Source organism: Gekko japonicus, unplaced genomic scaffold (genome assembly GCF_001447785.1).
Source record: "Gekko japonicus isolate JY-2015 unplaced genomic scaffold, Gekko_japonicus_V1.1 scaffold1079, whole genome shotgun sequence".
NCBI lineage: Eukaryota > Metazoa > Chordata > Lepidosauria > Squamata > Gekkonidae > Gekko > Gekko japonicus.
Window position 1 is genome coordinate 7,642 of NW_015173705.1, and position 25,269 is coordinate 32,910.

Here is a 25,269-nt window from a genome sequence, read left to right on the forward strand (position 1 = left end):
CCATGAATTGGAATTAATGCTTTTGGAGGTGCAAAGGCACACAGAGACCATCCAATTCCACATGGCAGCCATCCTGCACTCCCCACAGGTCATGGGGATGGGTTGGACAAAACTCCATGATCCCCACATAACCTGGACATGGAAAGAGATTGTGTTTTCCTCCAGGTACTGCCAAAAGCATTGTTGGTCCACCTGACCAAATGCTACCCCAGTAAAGACTCAGGCAGATACCCCGGAGGTGTCTCCAGAAGAATATCAGGATTTTGGGGATCCATTTGATCCCAACAAAGCAGACAGGCAGGCAGATGAAACCGGAATACCCAAGCACCAGTTCAGAGGGGACCAAGTAGCCATGATCCAATGCCCCAAGCACTCTGCTGCTCCCCTAGTTACCTCAATACTTGCAGCCATGATCTACCAGGCCCAAGCCCAGGATGCTTTTGGGCAGACCCAGCTACGGAGAACTAAAAACTAACAAAGCCCCAAGTTGCACCCTTTACTCAACAAAGGATGGGCTCCTATGCCATCGGTAGTGCATCTGTGTGCGCACGGGTCCATGCTGGGCAGACGTGCTGTGCCTGTGTCATGACTGTCCATCTGCTGGGCATTTTGGGCACCATAAAACCATACATCTAGTCAACCGGGAATCCTGGTGGCCACAGACAGCAGAAGATATTTAGGTGTCCCCTTACAAGTGAGTGATCAGGTCTGGCTTTCCACCCGGTACCTCCCTTGTGGCTGTCCCTGCTGTAAACTGGCCCCTTGCCATACCAGCCCATTTCCTATCACTGCACAAATCAATCTGGTGGCTTACCATCTTCACCTACCCCTTACTCTATGGATCCATCCCATATTTCACCAGTTCCTCCTGGTCCCTGCTTCAAAGCTGCGCCCAGCACCAGCTGCATATGCACCACCACTGCCAGTGTCGATGGACAGTGAAGAAGAGACTCACTGTGGCAGACGTGCTGGATTTCCAGATGCACTGTGGGCAAATGGCGGACTGGTTGGGGTACGCCCCTGAAGCACAGCCATGCTTCCTGCACCATCCAGAGAAACCTGGAGCTGCACCCACTCCCCCACTCCCTAGCAGCGGGGCATCGTTGAAGGGGTGTGTGTGTGTGATATCATGACTCCATGTTCAGCTCCGTCAGTTTCTTCCGTGCCTCAGCCAGATCTAGCCAAAAGGAAGTTTGATAAGGTTGCCAGGTCCCCCAGGGGGGCAGTGGTTTGCCCGGATCCGGCCACTGGGGGAAACCCCACCCCAATGCAGCGATCTCTGTTCGGAACCTGACCATGCCCTGTGGACTCCTTTTGTGACTCAACTTTGGACCACACTGGACCTCAGTACTTGGACCTTGCCTCGCATTGGTACCTAACCTTGGTGCCTCAGTCCCTGGACCTCTTATGTTAGGCTGGGACTGTCTCTTGAAAACCAGACACCAGGGCCTTCCTGTGACTCACTGGCAACAGGCCTTTGGCACTGACCATGGGACACATCACTGAGCCAGGAATGGATGCAGTTGATGCACCCCGCCCGTGAAGCTGGCTTTTCAAGTGAAGTGTAACCCCAGCCAAGACAGGAGAGACCTGAAGTCCCTGTCAATGCTCCCTCTACCGTGTGAAGTCTTGTGAGCAAAAATTCTACTTTGTGAGCTGCTGGCATTAAAGTTGTGAGCAAGCGATCTGGCTACTGCATCAATTAGTTTGCTCTGGAGCCATCCTTCCTGAGCTGAAACAAAAATGTGTGAGCCGGAGGCTAAGAAACTGTGAGCTAGCTCACACTAACTCAGCTTAGAGGGAACACTGATCCCTGTTCTGTCTTTCTACTGCCCCAGAGAACCTATGTCTTGTCAGGATTAAGTTTCAGCTTGTTCACCCTCATCCAGTCCATTAAGTGAAAAGGAAGGGTAGAGCTGGGTATCATCCACATGTGGGTGACATATTAGGCTTGATTCTTAGAGGACAGCTGAAGATGGTTTTATTTAGGACTCCATTTGATTAAAGCAGTCCTAAACTGTGATTTTAAATTTTGGTTTTATGTTTTTTATGTAATGTATTTTATTAATGCTGTAAGCTGCCTTGAGCTCTGTAAAGAAGAAAGGTGGCTAATAAATGTTTTAAATAAATAATAAACAAATAAGTACTGTTATTTAAAGCCGCAGAATAATTTTCTGTACTTTCAGTAGTTGTCACTTTAACAGTTCTGCTGCTTTTTGTCCCAATATTTCAAACACTGCAAATATTAAAAAATAACAGTTTCTTAGGATTTGTCATCCCCTCAAATATTACAGACCTTACAAAATAATATTTTATTTTGTTTTTACAACAAAAGGAATAATATATTTAGTTTTATTGACACCCCCCAAACATACAGTTTGACACCAATATGAGCATCCTACAAGAATGTGAAAAAGATCTGCTGTCTTGCAAAATGACAGCTACAGGAAAATGGCTGTCTCTGAGACAAACAGTGCATTTGGCTTTATCAACCTCAAAAACATATATTTTTTTCACCAAGATGAGCATCCTAGGTGAATTTTAAATATCGAAATAACCATATCTTCCATCTTGGGACATGGTGGCTACTGAAAAAAAAAACCCAAATTGGAATGTCTGCTCAAGAATTTTTTAAAGCAATAGTGTCCTGAAACACACACGAGCAATAAAAAATTCTGTACATATATTTTTTCACTGGGGTCTATTGTAGATCCTGGACTAGTAGCAACTTTTTTGGAAGAAGAAAGTGTGAAGTTCCTGCAGTGGACACTAGATGGCAAGCTTGGTTCACATATTTCTCAATTTGATGTGACAGGTATGTTGCTGGACAATTGTTTGGACTCTTACCTGATGGTGCTAGAAACTAGAAAAGGCCCACTTCATCACAACCTGAACTTTTCAAATCTGCTATCACAACCTGAACTTTTAACACAAAATAATCTAAACAAATGGCATAGTCAATCAGAGGGAGAAGGACTTGGATTTCCAGCTCTGAACTGAATACATGCTTTGTTCACTATAACAGATATTATGCTAATTTGAACTAGATTGGAATAAATAATCTAGAGTGGGGTGGCCAAACTTGCTTAACATAAGAACCACATAGAATAAACATCAGATGTTTGAGAGCCACAAGCAAATATAACTCATGTGTTTTTATTGGACAAGATGCAAATTTGCTTTTTAATAACATTAAATGAGACTGCCAAAAACAAAAACAAAAGGGAACACTGGCTGGGGAAGGGAAGACCGATCAGGGAGGCATGCCTCCCTTTCGCTTCCCCAACCGCCCTGCCGGAAACCATATGATATGTGTGAAAGACCCACATGTGGCTCCCGAGCCACAGTTTGGCTACCCGTGATCTAGAGGGAGAAAGAGTATCCTGTACAAAACACAACCCATCTCAATATGCTTCAACAAAACCCCTTGCCATTCATTCCCATATAGCCCGCAACGTGTTCAGAAACTCTAAATGAAATACCCTTCTTTTGCTCCTAGGAAATAAAAAGTGCAGGGGAGCTCAAGTCTATGTGGTGTTGCAAAATGATGACTGGTTTTAGGCCAAACATGAGTGTCTGGGCCAGTCACACTCTCCAGAGGTACTAAGCATTCATAGTACCATTATGAGAACATTTAGGCAGAAGCTATACAGGTTTTGACAGATTTAGATACTGCAAGGATTTATTATTGTCATTAGGCTCGAGAAGCTTCTAAGTTTAATTAACTTCTGACAATGGCAAGAATATGCACAAGGATAACTCTAGGGGATGCCTTGAATTACGGCACATTACTTGTTAAACTGTCCTTTGCTTAACCTCCTTAAACTGGTTGGAAATGGGGCTGCCAACTGCCCAGAGAAGAAATGCCCTGTCTCTTTAACAGAAATTTAATGGGATGCCATTTACCAAATGGCATTTTTAAACTCCACGCAGTGACAAAATTCAGCTGCTCATGTCCACCCATTAAGTCTCTATTAAAGGGACAAGACATTTTACTCCAGGCCTGTTGACAACTTGGAAACAACTTCCCTTATATGGAAGAAAAGGCTCCAGGTACTTAGAGAGAAAAAAGTAAATAAGGGATGAGAGCCAAATGAAGCAGCCAGCCATCTGAAGGGTCTTAGCCTGTGTGGGGTTAAGTATGGAACTCGACGCCGTCTCGTAATCAAACAGTGAATCAGCTTTATTGAAGTAAACAGGAACAGTCATAGAACACACACACAACAGTGGAGCAAAAGCTCCCTTTTAAACTATCCCGACTGATGTAGCCACGCCCCAGAACAGTTAAAGACCAATGGCATTACAAAGATAACACCCAATCAGATTCGTTCCCTCCTGAACACATCTCTGCCTTCTGATTGGTTACATTCATACAATAGCCAATAGGATTGTTCCAGCTTACAATCCTTGTCCTCACCTTAAGCTTTACATGAGATGTTATACAGATAAGACATAACGGGTTCAGTGGCGGCGGCCATATCCCTGCTCTCAGAAGCTCCCTTGTCAGTCATGTCTACCATGTGTACCATGTTTGGTGCTTGCAGAGCTGGGGAGGGTAGGGGAGTGTGTTGCAGCCCCTGGTTCGTCTACCTCTCTGTTGGGTCTTTCCTGCACAATCTATAGAGAGAGAGCCTAGCCACCTCCTTGCAGACTAGGATTTGGTCTTTACCTCTGAGGCCCTAAACAGTTAGGGACCAACATACCTACGGAACTGCCTCTCCTGATATGTCCCCTGGAGAGCATTACGCTCAAGTTACTAACACATACTGAAAGTCCCTGGCCCAAAGAGCGTCCAGCTGTCCTCAACCAGAGCCAGGACCTTCTCGGCCCTGACTCCAACTTGGTGGAACTCTCTGCCTAACAACATCAGGGCCCCGCAGGATCTGTTACAATTCCATGGGGCCTGCAAGGCAGAGATATTCCGCCAGGCATATGGTTGAGGACAGCAATGGTTTATAATGGTTTTAATCGGTTTTTAACCACCAGCTGGTTCACTAACTGCTTTCCCTTCTCCCTCCATTGCTAATGTAAACTGGGGGGCCAGAATTGTATTATAGCGCCATGTGATGTTGGGTTTTATGGAACTATATTTTTTTATTATTTAATGCATTTTATATGTATTTTATTAATTTGTTGTGCACCACCCTGAGCCCACATGTGGGGAGGGCAGCATAAAAGCCTAACGTGATGAATAAATAGTTTCTAAGCCCCTTGTTTTGTTTTGTTTTATTCAATTTATGTCCCACCTTAACCCGCAAGCAGTGCAACAAGTTGCATATGGCCAGTAATTTCTCCCAAAGCCTTGCAAGATTTTTTTTTGGGCGGGGGCGTTTGAATCTCAGGCTTCCCCTGGATTAAACAATTGACAGCTGTTGGAGGTAGGGTTGCTAACTCTGGGTTGGGAAATTCCTGGAGATCTAGGTGCAGAGCCTGGGGAGGGCGGAGTTTGGGGAGGGCAGGGATGTGATGCCCTAAAGTCTGCCCTCCTGACCTGTCATTTTCTCCAGGGGAACTGATCTTTGTGGTCTGGAAAGCAATTCCAAAAGAATTCGAGGCCCCACCTGGAGGTTGGCAACCCTAGTTGGCAGCAGCAGTGGGGGCCACCAGAACTGAGTTGTCTCTGTCACGCCAGGTTTCTGTGTGGTGGGTAGGTGGGTTTCTGAATGACCAGCCTGTGACTCCAGGGCGAGTCTGGAGGTGGCTCTGATGTTGGGGGTGGGCCTACTCCTGAACAGTCTGTTGATCAAGTTAAGGACAGTATTCTTTAAAAAGTGAAGAAATAGCTTTCGTTCAATAAAGTTGATTATCACACATGTAAGCATATTATTTTACGGTACGTTATCAGTAAAAGCAAGACAATCTGCTAATGAAAGAAATAGCAATAAACTGTATTTCAAATTTTTATCTTTCTTTTAGGTGTCCTTAGTTGTTAATGTTGCAAGTGAGTGCGGCTATACTGACAGCCATTACAAAGCCCTACAGCAGCTACAGCGAGAACTGGGCTCATATCATTTTAATGTCCTCGCATTCCCATGTAATCAGTTTGGGCAGCAGGAACCAGATAGCAACAAAGAAATTGAGAGTTTTGCTCGAAAAACATATGGAGTCTCTTTCCCCATGTTCAGCAAAATTGCAGTGAAGGGCACTGGTGCGAATCCAGCCTTCAAATATCTAGTTGGTGAGTACAGCAGAAACAGTAAAGCAGCTGATTTGTGGCTTGGAACTGTTCTATAGTGAGAGCTGTAAATATGATTATGGTTCCCATTATAGGGTGTTTGTGGGGGATACTGGCAGCATTCAGCAAGGTCTAAGATCCAAATCTTTGACCCAGTCAAGGTTCAATTATGAAAAAGAAACCACTTTTAGGGACGTCTGCTATGACTCTTTTCTATCGCTGTGAAACTCAATGGGGACAATGGGAGTTAAGTGGATGTTTAGTTGCCTTGCCCTTCAAAACAAAATACCAGAAGTTAAACAGAAGATAGGTTCTCTGTAAGTTCCACTTCCAGATGTTCTTGTTTATTTCTGAACATGAGCAATAGTTGAAGCAAACTGAGAGTTGCAAGGTAGGGGTACCTGTATTTTTCCTGGTACCCGGTAAAAGCAACTCACAGATAGCTCTTTCTCAGGCAAGGAAATAACATGGGGAAAGAGACCCCTGCCACTGCTGCGACCAGCCCCCCCGCTAGAAATCAAAGCTCCAGCAGCTGCAATCTATAAAAGAAATGCATTCATTTAAAATGGTCACAGAACTATATGTAACATGCAGTTTCACTCTGGGAGAAGCCTTTGAAACTAGATTGTGATTGATCACTGCCATTCATCTGCAAGAGTGAAACCTAGGAATTCTCTGGGAGTAGTTTCTGCTCAGTGATAGGGAAAGGGTTGTCCATACTTAAATCTGTTGACTCCCCAGACATATCAAAAGTAGGCTTTGGCTCTTGGGAATAAAACTGGCATGCCACAGTGTTCTGCCACCCCCCCCCAACCCATCTTTGTGCCTTGAAGAGAGTCAAGTCCATCTTCCTTTATTGCTGTTCTCCTCTTTGTCTTCATTTGCACCCTCTTCCTTCTTGCCAAAAACCTCCTGCTGTTGAGCCAGCATTATGGAAATCAGGTATGCTGGTTGGCTCAGGTTTTTATTCTGTTCTGCAGTAGGATCATTTTATAGGGTTGCTGGGAGACCCACCAAAATCCATGCAACAGAATAAAAGCGCTTTTTTGGGCAAGACCCTTCCCCTCCCTCTATGCCGCCCTGGTGATAGCACATGCTATATTTAGTTGTATCTTTTAATGAAATATTCACAGCTTTTAGTTTCCCAAATTCAGAGACATATGTTATGAATCCATTCATCTTAAACCTGTTAGCAGTGCCAGAGTAGTGCTTAAATTAAGTAAGCCTGAATCTACAAATCTTCAGTATGGGTCCTTTTTATCTACTGGGACTAATAAAGAAGGGAGAGTTTCTTTAAGGATAATGGAGCAAATAAATGTGTGAAGCCCTCTCCCTACAGTGCAGCTCAGAATCCACATCCCCACTTCTTTTAACATTAAGAAATCCTTCAGAAAGCTGAAGCCTGTTAAGAACATAAGCCCTGCTGGATCATAAGAACATAAGAGAAGCCAATGTTGGATCAGGCCAATGGCCCATCCAGTCCAACACTCTGTCACAAGTGGCCAAAAATACCAGGTGCCACCAGGAGGTCCATCAGTGGGGCCAGGACACTAGAAGCTCTCCCACTGTTGCCCCCCCCAAGCACCAAGAATACAGACCATCACTTGCCCCAGAGTTCCTATCTATGTTGTTGTTTGTTGTTCAGTCGCACAGTCGAGTCCGACTCTTCGCGACCCCATGGACCAGATCACGCCAGGCCTTCCGGTCTTCCGCCATCCTCTGAAGTTTGCTCAACTTCATGTTCATTGCATCTATGACACTGTCTAACCATCTCATCCTTTGCCATCCCCGTCTTCTTTGACCTTCAATCCTATCTATACCTTGTGGCTAATAGCCACTGATGGATCTCTGCTCCATTTGTTTATCTAATTCCCTCGTGAAGCCATCCATGCTTGTAGCTGCCACCACCTCCTGTGGCAGTGAATTCCATGTGTTAATCACTCTTGGGGTGAAGAAGTACTTCCTTTTATCTGTTCTAACCCGACTGCTCAGCAATTTCATTGAGTGCCCACAAGTTCTTGTATTGTGAGAAAGGGAGAAAAATACTTCTTTCTCTACCTGCTCTATCTCATGCATAATCTTATAAACCTCAATCATGTCACTGTATAGCCATCGTTTCCAAGCTAAAGAGCCCCAAGCGCTTTAACCTTTCTTCATAGGGAAAGTGTTCCAACCCTTTTATCATTCCAGTTGCCCTTTTCTGCACTTTCCCCAATGCTATAATATCCTTTTTGAGGTGTGGTGACCAGAACTGTACACAGTACTCCAGATGAGGTTGCACCATCGATTTATACAGGGGCATTATGATACTGGCTGATTTGTTTTCAATTCCCTTCCTAATAATCTCTAGCAAAGCATTGGCCTTTTTTATTGCAGTCACACACTGTCTCAACATTTTCAATGAGTTATCTACTACGACTCCAAGATTTCTCTCTTGGCCAGTCTCTGCCAGTTCAGACCCCATCAAAGTGTATTTATAGTTAGGATTTTTGGCTCTAGTGTGCATCACTTTGCACTTGGCCACACTGAACCCCATTTGTCATGTTGATGCCCACTCGCCCATCCTCGACAGATCCCTTGGGAGTGCCTCAATCCTCCCTGCTTTTCAGACTAGTAGTCCATCTAGTTCATAATCCATCACACACAGTGGCCAGCTAGTTATTCTGGAGGGCCAACAACAGGACATAGAAGCCACTAATGTTGCTTCCTCGTGCTGATATTCAGAGGTTTACTGCCTCTTAATGTGGAGGTTTCCTTTAGTCACCATGGGTAGTAGGAGCCAATGATAGACCTATCTTCCATGAAACTGTCTAATCCCCTTTTAAAGCCACCTATTCCTGTGGCCATCACTACACCCTCTGGATATGAATTCCACATTTTAATCATTTGTTGAATAACTATTTCCTTTTATCTGCCCTGTGTCTACTGCCCATCAAGTTCAGTGGATACCCCCAGAGTCTAGTATTTTAGGAGTGGGAGAAAAAGTTCTCTCTGACCACTCCCTCTACCCTTGTGCATAATTTTATAAACTCTTATCTTAATCTCTCCCCCCCGTAGTCTTTTTTCTAAACTGAAAAGTCCCAGACCCTTCATCTTGCCTCATAGAAAAGGTGCTCCAGACCCTTAATCATATTAAGTTGCCCTCTTCTGTACCTTTTCCAGCTCTTCAATGTCCTTTTTGAGATACAGTAACCAGTACATCAAAATCTTAACAAGAATATGGCAACAAATATGGAAAACTAAACAATGGCCCCCACACTGGAAACACTCAATCTACATTCTTTACTTGCAGGATAAATTAATGTGATGGTCCGATAGTTGCTGCAGTTTTTGATGTCTCCTTTTTTCAGAACTGGAATGTATATTCAGCATTTCCAGTCTGTGAGCTACTGTTTTATTGTCCATATTTGTTGGCACAATCTTAAGATTTTTATGGACTCCATTTATGTGGCTTGGAATAGCTCTATTGATATCCCATCTACTCCTGGTGATTTGTTTCTCTCAGTTGCTCTCAGTGCAGCTTTCACTTAACTTTCCAAAACTGCAGGTTCTTCTTCAAAAGATTCTTCTTGAAGGAATCTTTTGTCCCTTCATCTCTTCTGTATAGAGTTGCCAGGTCCCTCCAGCAGGGGATGGGGGGACTTACCAGGAGTGGGAGGGAGGCCCAGCTGACATTGCCCCAAGGTGGCTACATCACTTCTGACGTGATGCAGAAGTGAGGTCATCATGCAGTGGCATTGGGGCAACACTCTGGTATTTGGGCAAAAACTGTATGGTAAATTTGGCTTCTACTGTAGAGTTTTTGCCCAAATACCCAAGTGTCACCCCAATGGCGCCAACATGATAACTACACTTCCAGGTCACGTTGCTGCAATGTTGACTGAGCCTTGTTCTTTTTCCAGGTAATCCTTCCCACCCACCCCCTGCTGGCCAGCTGATCAGCAGCAGGGTGGTGGGCCTGGTGGCGAGGAACCCCTGCCTCCACTGGGGGGTCTGGTAACCCTACTTCTGTATAGTTCTTCATTGTATTGAATTGTTCCCATATTTTCTTTATTTTGTCCTTTTCAGTCAATATTTCCATGTTGATCTTTCAGCATGCCTAACTATGCTTTAAATTTCCCTTTGATTTCTTGGATCTTGTGGAACAGATCCCGTTTTTCCATTTTGTTGTTTTTTTCTATGTCTTTACACTGGTTATTATAATAGTTCTCTTTGTCTCTATGTGTGAATTGCTGGAACATTACATTTAGGCTTTTGATTCTGTCACCTTTTACTTTTGCTTCTCATCTATCTTTAGCCATTTAAAGAGTATCATCAGTCATCCATCAAGGCTTTTCTTTGGCTACAGAAATAGTTTTTGTGCATTTGTTTTTATAGTATCTCTGGTTTCGTCCCATAGTTCTTCTGATTCATGTTCACTTGAATTTAGTAATGCAAATCTGTTCTTTACATGGCACTTTCACACACCCTATATAATCCATTTTCTTTTACTTTGCACCTGGATTTTACTGTGTGAAATGGCAAAATCCACTTGCAAACAGTCACTGAAGTGGATTGAAACTGCATTATTTAGCATGTGTGAAAGCGCCCATGCGCTTTAAACTCTTCAGGAATGTTTTTTAGATTGTATTTTGGCACTATGACTGTTTTCGTGTATTTCTTCAGTTTCATTCTAGTTTTCAATATAAACAATTCATGATTGTACCAGATGTTCAAGATAGATTCAGAAAAGGAAGAGGCACAAGAGATCATATTGCAATATGTTGGTTACTGGAGTGTATCAGAGAATTTCAGAAGAAAATCAGTTTGTGTTTCGTAGATTACAGCAAAGCTTTTGACTATGTAGAGTAGATCATAAAAAATTATGGCTAGTTTTAAAAGAAATGGGTATGCCACAACATCTGATTGTTTTGATTTACAACCTGTACTCTGGACAAGCGGCTACTGTTATGACAGAATAGGTAGAAACAGAATGGTTTCCAGTTGGCAAATGAGTTAGACAAGAATGTATTTTATCTCCTCAATCTGTATGCAGAACACATTGTAATGAAAGATGGATTAGATTTTTTTATTTCCAGGGTTCTTTCTGTGAGATTAATAAAGTATTATTTTATATTATATCAGAGCTCTGTATGTCATAATCTGGACTGGTCTTAATCTCATATACCTTCTTTCTTTGAGAGCCGGTTTGGTGTAGTGGTTAGGAGCGCGGACTCTAATCTGGGAGAACCAGGTTTAATTCCCCACTCCTCCACATGCAGCTGCTGGTATGACCTTGGGTCTTTAACCAGTTCTTTCAGAACTGTTCTCTCAAGAGCAGTTCTCAAAAGAGCTCTCTCAGCCCCACCTACCCCACAGGATGTCTGTTGTGGGGAGGGGAAGGGAAAGGAGATTGTAAGCTGCTCTGAGACTTCTTCAGGTAGTGAAGGGCAGGGCATAAAATCTTCCTCCTCCTCCTCCTCCTCTTCTTCTGAATAGTCATAGAATTATAACATTATATGCAACTTTGCCCTCTGTATCTAATCTCCCCCCTTCTTTTTATGTGTAGAATCCACTGGTGAGGAGCCAACCTGGAACTTTTGGAAGTACTTGGTAGATCCCAGTGGAAATGTGGTAAAGGCTTGGGATTCTACCGTCACTATTGAAGAAATAAAACCTTCTGTTACTGAGCTTGTCGGGAATATCATCCTGAAGAAGAAAGATGAACTGTGATTTTTAAAAAAAAACTCTGCCATTTTTATACCTTTAAGAATCACTTGTACAATTTTGTATTCATATTCCTAAAAGAAAATTTAGTGACGAGAATATGAAAAGACAACAGTTAACTCCCAGGAGGTAATGGGCAGTGGCTGGAGACCTTCATATGACACTGTGGCTAGAAAGGGCTGCTGTTCCCTTTTCAGCAAGAGTAGATAATGTACAGCCTCCACTGATAAAAAGTCAAATCACTTCTTTGTTGTCGTTTGGAAGAATTTGTGACATTCCTCTATAAATAAACATATTGCTATAATGAAGTGATTTTACTGATGACTGCAACTGTCTCTGATTATGACCAGTGCACTTTTCTCTGACAGACCCAAAATAAAAGAAGATTACATTACATTACATTTGCGATTTATATACCGCCCTATCCATATGGCTCAGAGCGGTTTACAGACACATACACAATTTATCTAATCTAGGGTACAATGGTGAGGGGAGGGTATTTTTTCTTAACTAGGCACCTAACAGCAGGATCTTTTCCTTTGAATTCGACGGTAGACTTTTGATGGTAGTTTCGTCTGCAATAGCGGCTTCTTTCCAACAGATGGCCCCCACAGAACACGAACGAGGCAGCTGGACTCCTTGTCCAATCGGCTCCAGTCCTTGCCGCACGTCATGCTTCCAGGCACCGGTCTTCCGTTGCTCGCTCCGTCGCTGCTTTTTCTAACACCAATCACGGAGGAAAGGTGCCCCCCCCCCGCTCGTAAGGAGCAGGTACCCATTTACCTACTTGCCTGTACAGATACAACATTTCACCAAATTGTATGAACTTCCTTTATGGTTTCAAGCCAAAATAAAATATGTGTGTGGTTAAAAGATTGGTGAGTGAAGTAGTACAGTACTGTTTCCCTGAATACGATACACAACCATCTTCAAGAAAGGTTATGCTATCAAAAGAGGTTGATTCCTGCTTTTTACTTTAAATTGAAAAATGAGGTGAACTCTCAGGAGTCAGGCCTACATCTTCCAAAGTAAGCAAAAGCAATGGGAAAGTTAAAATAGATAAAAGAATGGCCAGATTCCTTGTGACTTGTTAAATACTGGGTTCAGGACGTATTGCAGTGAACAGCTCTACTTTATTAAGTGATCCAGCAGATACAAGACTAAGACTACTGCACCAGGGCAAGAACCCTGTTTAAATAGCATACAAAAACCACACCCAAACACACCCCACTCCCAACGATAGGCTATTTACATAACATTAGTTTCTCATTGGTCACCTCCAGAGTCCTGGTGGGCTATTGTTCTATTTTTTATTTTTTTTAAATTTTCTAACTACAATCCTACAGGGTCTGGGGAAGGGGACAACCTAAAATAAAGAGTAACAAGGATCCATGTTACAATGATATAAGATTGTTGATACATCCCTATTGTCTTTAAAGCAAAATATGAGAGTTAATAATATGAAAGTGTCAAGCAAACAATCACAATCTCTTTGGCTATCGTGTAAATATCATTGGTTTAAAGTTATGCCTTAATAAACATCAGGCGATCAAAATTAAACTATTTTGCATTTTCCTCTCCTCCTGTCAAAGTCCAAATTACTTTTTAAATGCTTTAGGGGTGGGTGCGGTCACAGGGACCCTGTTTGGGGTCTCAGCAGCGGTACTGGGGAAGGACGGTAGGTCAGGAGCAGAGTCCCGGGGCTCTGGAACAGTCTGCAAGTCCACTGCACTTGGTGCATCCCCCTCCCTACTGGGCTCTGGCAATGGTGGTAGTAATCCTTGGTGGCTGGCCTCCGTGGCAGCCGGTGTTCAGTCGGCTACCTCCAGCAGGAGATGATGGCGAAGCTGGTTGATGTGCCTGTGTAGGACCTGTCTCCCGTTGGTGGAGACCTCATATGAGAGGGATCCGGTGACTCTGATGACCCCGGGCTGCGGGTGGACTTCAATGTTGCATGGGAGCACAGGGCAGTTCTGGCCAGGTCTCTTGGCAGGCCTGGCAATGTTGGACCCAGGCCTCTATTTCGCTGTCCATTCCCGGCCACCACACATAGCTCTGGGCGAGTGCTTTCATCCGCACAATTCCAGGGTGCATCTCATGCAGGTCCAACACAACTCGCTGGTGCAGGGAAGCAGGAATCAATACCCGACTGCCCCACAGTAAGCACCCTTTGTGAGCTGAAAGCTTGTCCTGGTAGGATGAGAAGGCTGTAAATTCCAGGCCCACCCAGCTGGTGGGCCAGCCCCTCCCCACCCAGTCCAGAACGCAGGAGAGGACCCGATCCTTCACAGTGAGGCAGGAAATGTCCTTGGCGTGAAGAGGGCGGTTGGGGAGCTCCTCCACAAGCAGGATCTGGTGCGCAGGAGCCGGTTCCAGATCAATGGAGTGGAGCGGCAAGCAGCTGAGGGCATTAGCATGTCCCATCACCTTCCCAGGACGGTGGTGGAGGAAATACTGGTACCCTACCAGAAAAATGGACCAACGAAATACCTGAGGCGAGAGCATCTGGGGGGTTGGCGATCTGGGGCAAGAAGGCCCAGCAGAGGCTTGTGGTCTGTCACGATGGCAAATGGCTGCCCCTAGAGGTAGTCATGGAATTTCTTGACCCCCACAACGATGGCCAGCACCTCATTGATTCGCGCATAGTTGCGCTCGGCCGAAGTCAGGGTGCAGGAGTAATATGCCACAGGGACTTCCCTGCTGCCTGGCAGCTGGTGGCCAAGCACAGTGCCAACCCCATATGGAGAAGCATTGCAAGCAAGCACTACGGGCAGCTTTTCATCAAAATGGGCCAGGACCTTCACGGCCCAGAACTCAGCGGCTTTCTGTCGGCCCCAGACTCATGGGGCCTTCTTGTTGAGGAGGCAGTGAAGCAGCTCCACCAGCACAGCTTAATGGAGCAAGAAGAAATGATAAAAGTTCAGTAGCCCCAAGAAAGCCTGGAGTTCCTGCTTAGAAGTGGGCGTGAGGGTGTTGACAATGGCACAAACATTGTCTGGAGCCGGATGGATGCCGTCAGCATCTATGGAGAACCCCAGGAACTCAACCCATGGAACACTCAGAAGGCATTTCTCCCACTTCACCTTCAGGCCGGCCGACTGGAACCGCTGCAGGACGGCGCGCAACTGGCTGATGAATTCCTCTTCTGTGGGGGCGGCGATCAGAACATCATCAAAGAAGTGCTGGACCCCGGGGATTCCTTTAATGAGGAAGTTCATGAGATTTTGGAAAATCCCCAGAGCCACGCTGACACCAAATTGTAGTCCTGCACCCTGAACACGCCCCTGTGCGTGACTATGGTCTGGGCCTCTGCTGTGGCATCATCCACTGGGAGTTGTTGGTAGGCCTGGTAGGCCTGGGCCAAGTCCAACTTCCCAAAAATCTTAACGCCTGCCAAGGAGGCCAAGACGTGGCTGACTACTGGGACTGGGTAGGCATGGTCCTGCAGTGCCTTATTAATGGTACATTTATAAGCTCCGCAGATGTGGATGTCCCCGTTGGGCTTAATGGGCATAACAATTTGGGTTTCCCAGAGGGCATGCGAAACTGGTTCCAAAACCCCTTGGTCCACCAAACGATCCAGCTCCTGGTCAGTTTTTGACTTCAACACGAATGGGACATGTCTGGCTTTCAGCCTTATGGGCCACACCTCTGGGTTGAGCTGGAGGGAAATGGGGGGTCTGGTGTAGCGACTGAGCGTCCCATCAAATACAGCCGGGAACTTGTCGCACACCCACTAAAAGTCTTCTCAATGTGGTGTACCCCTGTGACCTAGAACCCCAAGGGCTTGAACCATGCTAATCCTAGTAATCTCATGCGATGGCCCCCTACTACCAGCAAGTCCAAGGGTCCTTCAAAATTCTGATACTGTACCCGAAACCTCCCCAACCCTTTCACGGCCACTTCATTCTGTTGGAAGTCCCATAGGGTGAAAACGGCTGGACTAAGGTGAGGGTCCCCTTTTGGGCAGAGCCTACAGAGGGTGTCCTCCGAGATTATGGAAATGGAGGGCCCTGATGGTAAAAAGACACAGGAAAGCGGCTCCTGTGATGTTCAGGTATGACAGAAGCATATAGAACCTTTAATGGGTGGGGCATCTCTAACTTTGGGAGTGAACTTTTCATGGGCTCAGTTCAGATCCAAAACCATGGTTAGTTTATGAAAACAGGATTTGGCTTACAGGTGATCACCCAGATCCTCATTTGCCTTAAAAAAAGGTGACTTTCCCCCCCTGAAATAAATGTTTATTTAAATATAAAAAACAAACATAAACATCAAGTACACACCCCACTCCCCATATAGAAGAACAACCTACAATGTACGCATAACAACAACAAAAAAGAAAAAAAGAAAAAGTAAAAAGCAAATAAATTAAGGCATTGGTAGAGAGCTCAACATTCAGCATAAATACAAAGAGAAGGAATTCTTTTCCCTTTTTCTTCTCTCCCCCCATAAACATGCACAATTAATGTATATTATGTTTAACTCATAAATGATAAAAATGGACTGTGCAAAGGTATGCTTAAGGGACTGTACTGCATGGTGACCCAATATGATGCCAGTTGAGACTGCACACCTGGGAGAAGAAAACCTTCCTTTTGCGTTGCTGTTCCAGTGGTTCTTCAAGGTTACCTGCCCACTTACCTGTTGTGAGATGGACCAGTTCCCTAGCCTGCATAATGCCATGCCATGCCAAGGCACAAAGACAAAGAGCTCCAAACGCCATAAGGAGCTCCCTCTGACACACGCAGGCAACCCTCTTCCCCCCTCCTCCATCTACCTGCAAAACTGCACGTAACCAAGAGGCTCTACACATGGTTGCTTGGCAACTAGTCGCTTGCCCATCAATGACCCGGCTAGGACCATCAAGAGACAATGGTCCTAGCCCGATTACTCATTTCCTCTTCATCCAGGTGCCAGTCCCCGGTCTAAGTTACTAGTTCTCAATATTGACCACTCCCTAGCTCCCCTCCCCTTTTCCCCTCTACCCAATAGGTATGTTTTCAGGGACAAACTAACAGGAGGTGTGACAAGGGGATATGGCCAGCTTCCCCAAGACTGTAAATTCCAAAAATACATGGTCAGTATTACCCAGGGTGCCCACTACTTTCATCTTGTCAGCCAGTTCTTCCCTGTTGGTAAGAATCAAGTCCAAGATAGCAGATTCCCTTGTTTCCCTCTCCACTATCTGGAAAATGAAGTTGTCCACAAGACAAGTCAGGAATTTATTGGACCTTTCATTTTTAGCAGGACTTCCAACAGATACCCGGGTAACTGAAATCTCCTATGACCACCATGTCCCGTCTCTTTGAGAACTTTGTAATCTTTTCTAGGAGTGTATCATTCAAATCCTCTGCCTGGCTTGGTAGTCTATAGCGGACCCCCACCGTAATATCAGTATTATTTCTTACTCCTTTTACTCCTTTCTTACTCCTTTTACTCCTCAGACACTCTCAACTGGACTTTCATGTTCCGATTCACATATTTCCTCACAAATATATACCTCCTTTACATATAATACGACTCCTCCATCCTTCCTTATTTGTTTGTCCCTTTTAAATAAATTATACCTCTCGATCCTATTATTCTAATTGTGAGTGTCATCCCACCAAGTTTCAGTAATTCTTATTCGGCCATAGTCCCCTTCCTGTATTAGGATTTCAAGTTCCTCTTGCTTGTTTCCCATACTCTGCGCATTAGTGTAGAGACATCGGAATCCATGTTTCATGCACACAGAGGTTTTCGTTTCTGTACTTACATGTGAGTTAATGTTATCTAGCATACGTGCCACTCCCTGCAAAACTTTAGAGTTCTTATCTCCAGTTTGCATTTGCATTTTTGTTTCACTCCCCCACAGGATTTAGTTTAAAGTTATCAGGTTTGCAAGGCTGTTTCCAAACACATTTTTTCCTACCCTTGTGAGGTGCAAACCATCTCCCGATAGAAGAGCATAAGATGGTCCAAAAATCCAAACCTTTCCTGATGACACCATCTATGTAGCCAATCACTGATCTGCAGTATTCTTCTTTCCCTTCCTAAGCCATGGCCTTTGACAGGAAAAATAGATGACAATACAACCTGCGCTCCCAATTCCTTCACCTTTTTACCCAGAGCCACATAGTCTCTTTTAATATGTTCTGGGCGGTGCCAGGCTGTATCATTTGTTCCCACGTGGATGAGCAAGAAGGGATAATAATCTTTGGGCTTGATGAGTCTTCCCACACTTTCCGTCACATCCTGGATGCGTGCACCTGGTAGACAACATACCTCTCGAGACGACAAGTCCTGTCGGCACACTTTAGCTTCTACACCTCTCAGTAGGGAATCCCCAATTACCAACACATGCCTTCTCCTATATTGGGAAGCAGAGACTTGAGTCCTCTCATCCACAGGGGCCTGAGAAATTTTCTTCAAGCTTTGTGGAGGCTGGGGGCGGAGCCCTTGTTCCAGTGGTTCAGAATCAATATCTGTAGGGAGATCCAGGAACCAATTGCTTAGTAACAGAAGCTCAGAATGTCTCTTGATCTTCCTGCTCCTGTGGGTTACATTCTTCCATGTGCCCTCCTCCTGTGTCGGGTGCTCCTCCAGTTGCAGATATACCTTTCCCTCCTCCTCCTGTTTCCCTCTCAGGACTGCTTCATGTGTTCTGTCCATTAACTCTTCACCTTTCCTTATAAACTGGAGTGTGGACAAGCGTGACTCAAGTCCCTGTATCTTCTCCTCCAGTATGGCTACCAACTTACACTTGGTGCAAGTGTAATTGCTGTTATTCTCAGGTAAGAATATGAACATGCCACAGACTTTGCACGTCACTGGTTCAGCTCCCTCACCAGCCATGCTGTTGCAATCCTTTTTGAAATTAGTTCTTTAACTGACACTTCTTTGATAACTTCCCTGCTAAACTGCCCCTCAAGACTACTTGTGAAGGGTTTGCAGAAGCAAAAACTAACAAATATAGAGTGTAAGAGCTACTCAGCCTTCTATGGGGTCCACCCACAGGCTAGGTTCACGCCTCTGGCAAGGAGGAGACTAATATAATTAAGGCTCACCCAGCAGAGACAGTGCCAGCAGTCAGCCCCAGGCAAAACTGCTAAAAGCTGCAATCAGTTACAGCCAGGCAAAAGAGACAAACAGAAACCACACTCCCTCAAACAGGCACCACTCTCCAACAGGTTATACACCCCCCACACCTTCAAACACTGTCCTCCCACACAGTAACCTCACCTACTTCTCCTCAGCAGTTAAGGAAAGGCAGATAATAAAATACTCACCACTCCAGCAGCAACAGCTCCCTCTCCCACCCCTTCTCAGAGCCCAGCTGAGCTTTTCCATTGTTTAATACTCAGTTCTTTACAGTGTTGCTATACCTATTTGATTCTTCACCATCAATGATTCTGTTTTAATAGTGATTTCAACAAATAATTCAGGCAGTACAAGTTTATTTAAAGAATAGATATTTCTTCATAACATGATAAACAAAAAACTACAAATATACAAAAACAATATATTGTCTAAGTATATATTACAATAATACCAGCAGTATTAACTAATATGGAAAAGTGGTAGATGTAATTTAAATGCCACTGAAGAAAAGAAAGTCACATTCTCACTTGTCTACTTAACTTGTACCAATTATAGCACCAGCAGCAACCACAGCCTGAGAAACATGGTGTTTGGGCAGCAATGAGTTCTGCTTTTTTTCCCAGGCAAGTTGTATAAGGCAAAACAGGCCCCAAAGGAAAGGTACTTCAGGTTAGCAACATCACAGATTCTCATGAGCAACCTGATACATTTGGGAAGCCAGTGAGAACTAGAAAATCTATTAAGGAAAGGTGTGGTATACATGTGGCAAAATAAAGAAGAGCCTCCAAATTAAACAGACAGCTCAATTAATTGTTCCAAGTTTTAAAGCTAGTTTCACTAGCTACTCAAAATTCCACCATCTTTATTTTTTGCTATTTTATTTCTCTTGTGATTATGCTCAGGTCCATAAAACTAGAGTATTTCATCCAGTTATTGTCTCAACAGAAGAGTAATTAGCTATTTTAAGAAATTTCATTTAAAAGGCAAAAGAAAAAAGAAGCAGTACTGATAAGAACTACCTGAACTGGGTTTCACCTTTTTATGTACAATTAATTCCAATGCATCTCATTTATATAATTTCCAGTTCTCCTGATCATCATCTATTTCCTCCGGGGGAAACATTTCAAGATGTGGGTGAGGGACTGTGTCTACCTCACTCTGGAGTGAAGAGGTGCGGTAAAGATCTGATATAGGGTCATCAAAATAAGTTTCACTACGGACAGCTTTCACCGATGGAGTATCTCTGTTCCCGTCTGACAGCTGGCTCCTCCTGTCTGATTGTGGACTTCTATTTGAGTACTGACTTCTATCCTGAAACACACAGAAAATACACAATGCCTGTATTTACACAGATACACACGCACGTTTTCTAACAGTTGCCAAAGGGATGCTATATATACATGGGAGTTTCTGTGCCAAAATCTGCTTCAGAAAGTTGTACACAAACCTGTTTGTCTGGAAAAACTCAATCACAATCATGAAGGTCCCTTAATCAGGTCGGTGCTCTGCAGGCAGCAGCAGAGATAGGGCTTGACCTTTCCATTCCTACATGGTTTTGTTTTGCAAAGGAACACTGCCTTACCCCCAGTGTTGTTTTTATCTGTTCATTTGGAAAACTTATATTTAAAAGGATGACTGACTAGCAAAATTATGTGCAGGTAGATGGAAAGAATCCCCTCTTCCCTTTCCATGTGGGTCTCATCTGAATCAGGATCCTATATAGATGTAACTATCTGTCAACTTCCTCCAGGCTGAGCGGGCTGAAATAATCCAAAGACGGAGTCGAAGACACGCAAGGGGACTTGAGTTCACTCACTGTTTCAACTGTGGCGGGGAGGTCACAGCAGAACGGCAAGACTTTATCCGTGAAATGGCTCGCAAATGCTTCACAGCCAATATCCAATTCCCTAACGTTTGGTCTGTCCTGTGGCAGAGCTGTTATAGACCGGATCATTCTAAACAATTGGGCTGGGCGTGAGCTCGCAGACACAATCTTGGCCGCATAGAACTCTCTCTTAGTGGCTTTGACTGCCATCTCATAGGATCTCATAAACGTCCTATAAGATGCTCTTGTAGCTTCGTCTTGAGAATAGCGCCACCATCTCTTTAGCCGTCTCAGCTCTCACTTCATAAGCCGCAACTGCTGGGTAAACCAGGGAGCAAGACTAGAGCGAGGGTGCAGAGGGCGCTGGGGAGCAATCTCATCGATGGCTGCGGAGAGCCGACTGTGCCAGTCATCCACAAGCTCATCCAACAAGCCACCAGGGGGTATCGGATCCCACAGGGCCATTTGGAGCTGCACTGGGTTCATTTGGCTCTGCGGGCGAGCTAAAATACTCTCGCTGCCTAAACAGGGTTGGAGGGGAACATTCAGATGGGCCCTCAGGGCATGGTGGTTAAACCATGGTACTGCCAAAGCAGCAATCTGGTCCACTGTTACCCCAGCCGCGAAGATCAAATCGAGCGTGTGCCTGGCCCGGTGAGTGGGGTCATTATAAATTGGGAGAGTCCCAGTGCCACCATGGATGACACTAGGTCTACCACCTGAATGGAAGCCGCGTCATTGGCATGGACGTTGAAGTCACCCAGGACTATTAGCCTAGGGTGTTCCAGCACCCATGCCCTGAGGGCCCATCTGATACGGCCTCCATTAGGGATGGCAGGCTATTGACCGGTGCATTAGGCGGTCGGTACACCAGCCAAATCGCCACACTCTCCCCAGCCTCCCACACCAGGCCGACACACTCGATGCCCACAATCTCAAACGACGGGAGCACCCTGAAGGAGTAAACCTCCAGAACGAAAATAGCCACTCCCCCCCCACCCCCTAGTCCGCAACTGGTGTAGGACCAAAAACCCAGGAGGGGCAAGCTGGGAGAGATACATTCTCCCCGTCCCGCACCCAGGTCTCAGCCATGCACGTCAGGTCTACCTTCTGTTCCAACAGGAAGTCCCGAAGGACCATGGTCTTATTATTTATAGACCTTGCGCACAGCACCAACGTCGGAGGGGGGGTTATCCATCCTAGCCACACTGCTGATAACCTTCGGGATGGGATGCAGGCTGGAAGGGTGCCGAGCCATTCCCTTTCCTTAACTCTCTGCCTGGGCCCACCGCTATACTTTCCCCTCCCCAGGAGCACAGGAATCTGTTGCCCAGGCATTGCTACACCAACTAGTCTTCGCGTTAGCCACAGACCACTGACAGGGCTGATGAAACGCTACCCTTGTATACTCGCTGGTAGCAGGCAGCTGCTGCTGGTGCTGAGAAAAACCATGTATCCCACACGTTCTACTCTAAAACTCAATATCCTATGAAGATTGCTACTAGTTCAATCAAATCCCCGGTCCAATAGTTAAATAAGGCCGGTGACACCTGTCCTAACATCATACACTAACATCATACATTAATTAGTTAACAGTTATCAATACTAGCAACCAAAGGTCCCATCAATTACACAGTAATTACAATCATTTTAGTAGGGCGGTTATATAGCCAAATAAAAACAATCCCTTTCACTACATCCAATTTACATTCAGCTAAACTACGTCTAATTAGCACCTAACTCATAAAATTATAAACATTCCACTACTCTACACAATCCATTAAACCTCCAATATAATTAGGGCTATTCCTCTCCAGCCCCAGACCAGCAACCATCTGCCACAATGATGAAAGTTACTGCTTGCCAACCAGGTGGTCTAGATTTTTCTCCAGTTTCCACCTCTGCAGGGGAAGGAAGGAAAATCACGCCTCCCTTCTCTGCTGTTCATTGTTGTTAAAAGGCCACTAGGAGCACTCCAGTCCCCAGTCTCCCATCGGCTCTGAACTCCGCTCCTTGTTCATCCACGATCATGGCCACCCAGTCTATTCAGTTCTCAGAAACCAACGGGGGAATCCCCATCAAACTGGGATCCTCTGCTCTCACAGTCCGGCTCAGCCACAGAGGCGCTGCCATGATTATTATTGCTCGGTGGCTGTTGGAGTCACAACTGCCCGGCGACCGCTGTTGTCCTGGGCTCGCAGCTGCCCACTGAATCACTATATGGGCTGCTGGCCGGTCAAAGAAGTTCCAAGGAAGGGAGGGACCCTCGCTGGGCTCTCCTGCCGATGCCCATGAGCCCACTGTTGCCTCCACATCAAACGCAGTCGCCACCAGAGGGAAGTCTCCGTCTTGGCACCAAAAGGGCTGCCACGCCGGTGAAGCAGAAGCTGCAGAGCCATTGACTGCCCCAACACTGCCGGCAGAGGTCTCACACCAGGCCAAGAAGGTAGGTATCACTCTCATTGGGTAGGCCGGTTCGGAGCTCCGTGTCAGGCTGGGGCCGTACTGGAGGCAGAGATAGCGTAAGAAATTTACAGTTTCTCACCCCACAGCTTGCAGCAGCAACTAGGTACCTTCCTCCGTCTTGCTCAATCCAGGGGATCAATTGTTATCGAGTGCCAGTTCACTCAGGCACAATCAGTTGTGGGAGCGCGAGCACAAGCTCCCTGAAACGCCGCCATCTTAAGCTCTGCTACTTCTTTTGCTGCCACTCTCCCCTGCTGAAGCACTGGCAGGGACTGGGAGTGGACAGTCAGCGTTCCCCTCCCTGCACTGGAGTACAGGTGGCAGACACCATGCTCAGCACATCAGAGCTGGTGCTTTACATTTACTCTGCCCACACTATCATTTCTATCTTATATTATTAAAAAGGTGAAGTACCTTAAAACAGGATCTAAAGGAGAAAAGGAGGAAAAATAGGCAATCCATAGGCAGGAGTATGAGGATTCTTCCTCCCCCTCCCCTTCTTCTCTTGATTTGATTTGATTGATTTGATTTATTAGATTTCTACCCCACCCTCCTGGCCATCTCCCCCCCCCCCAAGGATACAAAAAAGGTATCCAGCAGTACCCAGCACCATTCCTCAGAGAAATCTGACTCCAGCTCCCCTAGATCCCAGAACTATAGGGCTAGACCAGACAATGAGACCGATATTCAGCCCTACCCTTGGTCTCTAGAGGTAGACGTTCTTTCCTCTCCGGCTATTCAGAGTCGCTGCATTCACTACTTCAGAACTCGTGGCTTTAGACAAGGAAGAGTAGTAGTAGGGTGTGTGTGGGGGGGGAGATATTGCTTCTTTTGGCCCACCCTCTACCAGGTTATTCTAATGGGAGGATTTCTGCTCCTTCTGGGGGAGGCCACTCTGGCCTAAGATTTGCAGGACAAGCCACTTGCCAACCTGCCTCATCTCCTATTCTTCTGCTGCCATGCTCCTCTGCAGGGATAGGGAGCAGTCAGCTGGTCCTCTCCCACTCAAAGTACCAGTGGTAGATGAGCCCATTGAGAGCCTACAGTTACCTGCAGCTCATCTGAGTGGGCACCTCACATCCCATTGACCCTGCATATCCAGGATGCCTCAGCAAGCATGTGATGGTCCTCTAGGTATCACTAGTGGAGGCTGTAGTTGTTCGTCTTCTATAAAATGTGATTATCCCTGAATGATGGGAACAACAATCTTACAAGAAAGTCTATGAGGCCTTGGATCTTGCCATCAGAGCATTCTTTCAGCCTCATTCTCTGGGCAGAGAAACTCCTCAGGACCTAGCTCCTGACCCATTCAGGATCAAACAAGACCTCCTTAAAATCATGTGAGCCTCTGAATTCTCTGAAGACACCAGCCCAGATGCTATACAACTCTCTGCTCACTCCTTAGCCTCCAACATTGTCATTCACTCTAACTTCTGGCTGAAACACTGGAAGGTGAATTACCTTTCCAAAAACAACCTCTCTATTGTCCTTTATCAGGGACAGAAACTTGTTGAGGAGGACACAGCACTGGATGATGTCTTGGTAGAGACCAAGGAAAAGACAGGAACAGATCCAGCAGATCAGACCAAAATTCATTTCAGCCTCCAAAGCATCTTTCCAGCATAGGTACTTCAAAGGTTCTAGACTCCACAAGCTGGCCTGAAACAGGTCCCAATTGGCCTCCAAGCCCAAATCCTCATCTCAGAGAACTGTGACTGACCCAAGGTCACCCAGCTGGCTGCAAGTGGAGGAGTGGGGAATCAAACCCATTTCTCCAGATTAGAGTCCGCCACTATTAACCACTACATCAAACTGGCTCTCATTTTCCGAGACCAATTCTGTTCTATTTCTTGTGCCCAAGAAATACGGTATTAGGAAAGCAATCCTAGAACTACAACACCTCAACAGATAGGTGAGAAGAAGGAAATTTCACATTGAGACCCTCCAATTTATGGTGGAGGCCCTCCAAGGCAGAGGACTTCTTAGACCTTTAGGAGGCTTACCTGCATATTCC

General features: G+C 45.5%; 2 protein-coding genes across 2 annotated transcripts in view; one reads left to right on the forward strand and one right to left on the reverse strand.

Annotated features, from left to right (window-relative positions):
• Window positions 1-931: 931 nt before the first annotated feature.
• GPX7 (glutathione peroxidase 7) lies at window positions 932-12,316 on the forward strand. Its single transcript, XM_015423275.1, has 3 exons — window positions 932-1,012; window positions 5,917-6,178; window positions 11,724-12,316. The coding sequence occupies exons 1-3, from the start codon at window positions 932-934 to the stop codon at window positions 11,885-11,887; spliced, it is 507 nt and encodes a 168-aa protein (XP_015278761.1). The 3' UTR covers window positions 11,888-12,316.
• A 2,779-nt stretch (window positions 12,317-15,095) lies between these two features.
• Window positions 15,096-25,269, reverse strand: part of SLC26A8 (solute carrier family 26 (anion exchanger), member 8) — a 90,418-nt gene continuing 80,244 nt past the window's right edge. Inside the window, exons 19-20 of the mRNA XM_015423277.1 lie at window positions 20,117-20,275; window positions 15,096-15,482 (exon numbers count right to left, since the gene is read on the reverse strand). Of these exons, the coding sequence (XP_015278763.1) occupies window positions 15,096-15,482; window positions 20,117-20,275 (546 nt within the window). The remainder of the gene's footprint in view (window positions 15,483-20,116; window positions 20,276-25,269) is intronic.

What these genes read in the sequence shown, in the direction of transcription:
- GPX7 (XM_015423275.1), top strand. Translation starts at nt 932, where the DNA reads ATGGACAGTGAAGAAGAGACTCACTGTGGCAGACGTGCTGGATTTCCA. An exon ending in CAAATGGCGGACTGGTTGGG is followed by an intron (nt 1,013 to 5,916) that starts GTACGCCCCTGA and finishes TCTTTCTTTTAG; the next exon opens with GTGTCCTTAGTTGTTAATGT. An exon ending in AGCCTTCAAATATCTAGTTG is followed by an intron (nt 6,179 to 11,723) that starts GTGAGTACAGCA and finishes TTTTATGTGTAG; the next exon opens with AATCCACTGGTGAGGAGCCA.